The sequence below is a fragment of the Ceratosolen solmsi genome, unplaced genomic scaffold (assembly GCF_000503995.2).
Source record: "Ceratosolen solmsi marchali unplaced genomic scaffold, CerSol_1.0 scaffold14, whole genome shotgun sequence".
In the NCBI taxonomy this organism is placed as follows: domain Eukaryota; kingdom Metazoa; phylum Arthropoda; class Insecta; order Hymenoptera; family Agaonidae; genus Ceratosolen; species Ceratosolen solmsi.
In genome coordinates this window covers 10228058-10234057 of record NW_011948420.1, presented here as the reverse complement: position 1 = coordinate 10234057, position 6000 = coordinate 10228058, and the positions used below count along the sequence as shown (strand labels likewise).

The 6000-nt window shown below is 26.4% G+C and overlaps 1 protein-coding gene across 1 annotated transcript in view; it reads right to left on the bottom strand.

Annotated features, from left to right (window-relative positions):
- Positions 1–6000, bottom strand: part of Sulf1 (Extracellular sulfatase Sulf1) — a 49897-nt gene that overhangs the window by 17948 nt on the left and 25949 nt on the right. Inside the window, exon 4 of the mRNA XM_011498333.1 lies at positions 555–876. Coding sequence (XP_011496635.1) covers positions 555–876 — 322 coding nt within the window. The remainder of the gene's footprint in view (positions 1–554; positions 877–6000) is intronic.

Here is a 6000-nt window from a genome sequence, read left to right as displayed (position 1 = left end):
ACACGCCATACAACGTATAATCAAACACGTACACATAAATATCTACAGCAAGCGATTGATTACCTTTCCTGCATTTCTATAATTCTCCATTTTTGGCATTTGTTTGTTTAATAGACCGTGTTAATATATATATATATATATAATTTCTTCATAAATTACTATTACTTGAGATATAATATTTTTTGCTAGTTTATTTTACGAGCTTCTAAATATATACTTATGAACATTATTGTAAAATCGAGTCGACATTTAGAAATAAAGCAATGGCTAATAATATAAAACTAACGTGTTATCAAGTATAAAAATATCAAAACAATGTGGAAAAATATCAAAATGTTTCATATAATAGATGAAAAATATTACCGATTAAAGATTAAAGGTAAGATTAACATAAGGTTATTGCAATAAAGTACAAAGGACATTAACGTAGAGTACGTATTTCAAATTAATAATGAGCCATGGAGCAAAAATATTTATGCAGAAATAAATGTGAAAATGCACGCGTTTATCATATATATATATATATATAGCGCATGGACGAGGTTTAAACTTACTGATGAGTGGTGACGTTGAAAAAAAGATTTGAAAATTGGGGAGCCGAGTCCTCGGGTCCATGCGGTGCTGGGAAACTGGCGACTAACATCACTGGTTTTCGAGCGAAATTGTGCTTGCTCTGTCTGAGAAAGGCGACGCTATCATTGGCTATTAAATCCGGATAATAATCTTTATTGTATTCGAAGCCATGTTTTATCTTCTTGCCATTCATATTGACGCTGTAGTTGTAGTAACGCGAGTTCATTATTAGGCCGCCCCATTCGCGCCAGCCTGGCGGGATGTATGAACCATTGTACTTATTCAAGTACTTCCCAAAGTAACCTATAAAAAATATAAAGATAAAAATGTATATTGGAATTAATGTTTTGTGTAAAGTTACTTTCGAATTCTCGACTAAAGTAAAAATGGCTTGCAAACTTATCTATTTATTATAAGAAACTTATAGAATTGTCGATAAAGGAACATTCATATAACTTATATACTACTTTGCTCTCTTAGAATTACTAAATTAAATATAAATTAATGAAATATTTTTTGTAGCAATACAGAGTCAGGATTCAAATTGTTGTAGTGTACATTCAGCCCATTAATTCAAAGATAATTATCTCGAAGTAATTGCAATTCGTTAAAATTACCCTTAAAATTCTTTTAACAATTAATATTAACAATTAAAACAATGCAATATTTTTAACCAAATTATGTAGGTTTATTTCCTTATTTAATCAATGCAATTGCAAATGCCGAACTTTGAAACGATATAATTACAATATACTATTACATATTATATTCATTTATAAAAAAAAAAAAAAAAAAAAAAAAAAAAAAACATCTAATATAAAATAAAATTTATACAAAGTCTATCTTATTCGAAGGTTTCATGATATAGTGGCAGATAATTTAAACAATTTTATTAATTTGGAATTATAAAAATGATAAGGAAACGTGCTAATAATTGTTACAATATTAGAACCAATAGAATATATTTCAATGCTTTTATTGCATTGTATATAATTTTTAATTTTTCTTTTTTTATATAATATTGTATAAAATTGATATTTAAAATTATCATTAGTTTGATTCATCAAGTGTATACAGCACAATTTTCAAATAAACCGTTTGTTCAAATCAATATCGTAAAATAATCAAATCCTTTTTCATCTTTTTTTTTATTTTTTGTTTTTCTTTACTCTTAAATCAAACCTTGATAACTTGGTTAATATAAAGCAATAAACGTCGCTATTATTCCAATAAAAGTAATTAATTATATAATTAATGATATAGAACTGGTTTAACATGTTTATTGCTATATTTGGAATGTAGTAAGAAGCGAGGCAATAATGAAAAATTTTATGATATTTACCGTAATTTTTTTTTTTTATCTTTAACGTATCGACATAGAAAAAGTTTGAAGATCTGGGCAAAAAGACTACGTTGAAAAAAGATTATTGATAATACGTTTCTTCAATCGTTCGTAATTATGTTGTCGATTACGACGTAATCTTATATAAATATATTTATTATCATTTTCTGCAAATTATATTTAACCATATTATATTTGCTTTTCGTTTCCAAGTCGATTATTGTCACAATTATTGATCACCACTGAATTCAAGTACCGTATAATATAATCGCGTACATATTCACACAATGTACAAACCATGATCGTAATTATTACTAAATATTATTAAATTAACTAATATCGAATAATTTATTAGAAACGCTCAAACAGTCAAAATACTAAAAACCTAAAATAATGTTATTAATTTCAAATCTCACGTAACATTGGAAATCGATGTTCGTAGTCTAATTATATACATTGATGATATGGCTTTAGTCAGAAGTTTGCGAACAATAGTAATTCGATAGTCGAAGAAGCAAAATTATACATAAAGTGACACGTTGATTTATTCGCGCCTCTCACTTCTGAATAAATCATCAATATTCATAATATACAAATTAATATAAATTTATCAAACGACAACCATAATTTCTAATGATATTTCTTAAAATTTCAACAATAACTATGTAATTCATTCCATTTCAAGCAAATATTTTCAATTTCCAATTTATCATATCGTATGCTCGCCTTAGGTATCTCATAATATCTTAAAGTTTATTACTATTCGATAGAATCGAATGAAATATAATGTCACTCGGAAAGTTGATCGATAAACAAATCCATTGTGAAATTTGCCTCTTATCTAATCCCAACGATATACTTTGAGAAGAGTCACAAAGTCCAATTACTGAAATCGCCTAATTAATTAATCAACGAGCAGATGGTGCATTAACGCTTGAAAATGATTAACTTGATATAACCATGATTCACATTTAACTCTTACGCGCGACGAATACGGGAAGGGAAATGAATTTTATTGCTCACCCGAGAATAATCCCATCACAAAGCCGGAGTGCGCCGTCGGTATGTGCATATGTTGTGCGCGGCGTGCGCATACGTTCCGCATTAAAGCGATAAGAATTAAATTGATATTTACGAGGCAAGCGACTGCAGTCGGATCTGGAAACTATTTTAGGCTGTGCATTAGGCGCGGAGCCGTGCCAGTCGACTGCTTCCTCCTAGGCGACACGGCATCGCGATTACGAATGCGACGACCGAAAATTATCATCTCTTATATTATTCTCTGCTAATAATTATTTCAGCTGCCCTTACTTTTACATTCTTACCTCCTCAACTTTCCCTCAATAATATTAGTACTCGATAATTTAACTTCCTTTCCAATCCAGGCATTTTTTATTGTATTATTACATGCCAAACTAAATTCTTACGTTCCACCATTGCCTTCGACATTATGGACTTTTAAAAGAAATTTCATCTTACTCGCATACCTGCTAAGCTAAGTTACTCTACAATGCATAAGGAAATGAAAAAAAGAGGAAAAAATATACGTATGTTAGATGTTATATATACGTGCGTGTCTGCATGCGTGCGTGTATTTTCAGAAACTATGGGAAACTATAAATTTTATTAAAAAATTGTTTTATAAAATTAAGTCTTATGCCAAGTAGGGTTTAGACAAAATTTTCTTACAAAATACGAACAATGATTAAAAATTAAACATTTTGTAATAAATAATATATTTCTTTAACAATAGATAAAATATTTCCTTTGGACGTTACAAATTTTCAATTTATTATTTTTTCAAAATTTTTTAACTTCAAATATTTAAAAATTTTTTTAATTTATAATATTATATGAATGAATTGCCATGATAAATCTATTTCAGCGTAATCCAACAAAATCTTATATTTTCCGCTTCAAAAAATATCCTTCGATTTGTCCTTCCATTCAAATGAATATTATTTAATTTTTTAAATTTAATTTAATTTAATAATCAAATTTTATTCTCTCTCTCTCTCTCTCTCTCTCTCTCTCTCTTAATTTTTCGTTATTTCGCCTTTTAATACTAAACTTACATCTTCTATTTCAATTTTAATAGAGAGTAATTACCTATAGACCATAGAATTCTTTTATGTAAGTTTTTCTGTCTATATAGATATGGTTATATCGATTTATTTTTTGACAGATCAGTAACAAACCTAGATTTTATCTTATATAATGTATCCAATGTAATTAAAATACCTATTGCCAATAGTATTTGGAAACAATTAAAATCTAAAGTGTCTTTATAGCAGTCAATTAGTAATCTCTGTTAACATTAGACATTGAATATGATAGTTAATATTAATGTTTTGTTAAAATAGGTAATTCGATAATTGTTAGTTGTAATATAAAATAATTAAATAAAAAATAAACAATATTTTCTGTAAATAAAGAAATTGTAATGAATTGTAATGGTATTATGATAAAGATATTTTAACACACTTACGTAGAAGTTCGTATGTTCAATTACAATGATTGTAAGAATAAATAAAACGATACGTTATAAATAAAAACCATACACTGGTCGATTCAACTGCTTCTGTTATGAGTGAGCGGAGATCATCAACGTTCTCAAAAAATTTTATTTTTTTTTTTTTTATCATTAAATTAAAAAGGTTTTTTTTTCTATTGCGTACTTCGTAAGTAGTTTAATTACTTAAATTTATGCATTAAAAATATATAGCTTACCTATAAATTCTTTTGTAAATTTGCAAAAATTTACACTGAAATAAAATTAAAAATTGTAACTATAAAAATTGATTTCAACAATTCTAAAGTTATGCCAAAAATTCTTATTACAACGAACAGTATGGTTAATCGATTTGCAGATTTGTTGAATAAAAATTCTAAAACAACCTATTGAATGATAAATATTGTACAATCATTGTGGCATAGGATCCTAATATTTGCCGGTCATTGCTAAAATACAGAAAAATTGTTGCCAATATATGATAAATATTCTTCCTACATATATTGTCTTCTGATATACTAAATAAAAGCTTCCTTTTGTGTATGTAACTGTGGATGAAAATTTAATTTATTCTAATAACTCGTAATACAGTTACATACAAATTAATTATTACCAACTATGCAAATTAATGGAATTAGTGACAATTAATTAAATTAATGAAAAATAGTTGTAGAAATGAAAAGGTGTATAGTTGTAAGTTCAATTGGTATTCTTAGGGAACATTCCTTAAGTGATTATCACGCACTATGACAAATACTTGTAATTTAATTATAGAAAAGTCTGAAAATTTGAAGATTAGCGGATAGCTTAAAAATATATGACATTTCTAGGTGAAATTCAACTCAACGTGGAATTTTTCTCAAATTTAAAGAAGAATAGTAATTCTTTCGAAATTAATTGAATTAATAGAATAGAAATTTTTTTTTTTTATAAATACTTAAATGTAAACAATTAACATGTGGCAATGCTACCGCTATATTACATCAACATCTACACACATCTACACAAAATTAATTGTAACCGAAATAATTTTTAAACAACTATTTATCAATAATATAATATAATAAAATAAAAATACATCATTAAAATGGTTTTATGGGACAATGAAATTTAAAATAATGTGAAGAAAAAAAAAAGAATAAATATAATCTAAAATTTTGAACATTACTTTACATTAACTATTTTTATATTAACATTTTACAATTTTCTATAACATCAATGTAAAAATTCATATTTTTAAATATGAACGTATACAAGAGAAAAGTAACGTTCTTGTATAGATTTAAAATCCAAAAAAGACTTTGTATAGAGAGTTAATTTTATTTATAACTACACCCTGTTTATATTACAGTTTTTTTTTTTTAACAATGAACGAAGAGCAAAATCTAATAAAATATTTTAAATAATGTGATATTTCACAATTATATTATTAAAAGTAATATTCATTTATACGGAAGAATTAGGAATATCGGGTTAAACACTTAATCGTATTAACGCTGTATAATATAAATTTCAAAATATTGTAAAATGGAAATCTTATCGAGCTACCAAACAACTACTACACTCAGTACTT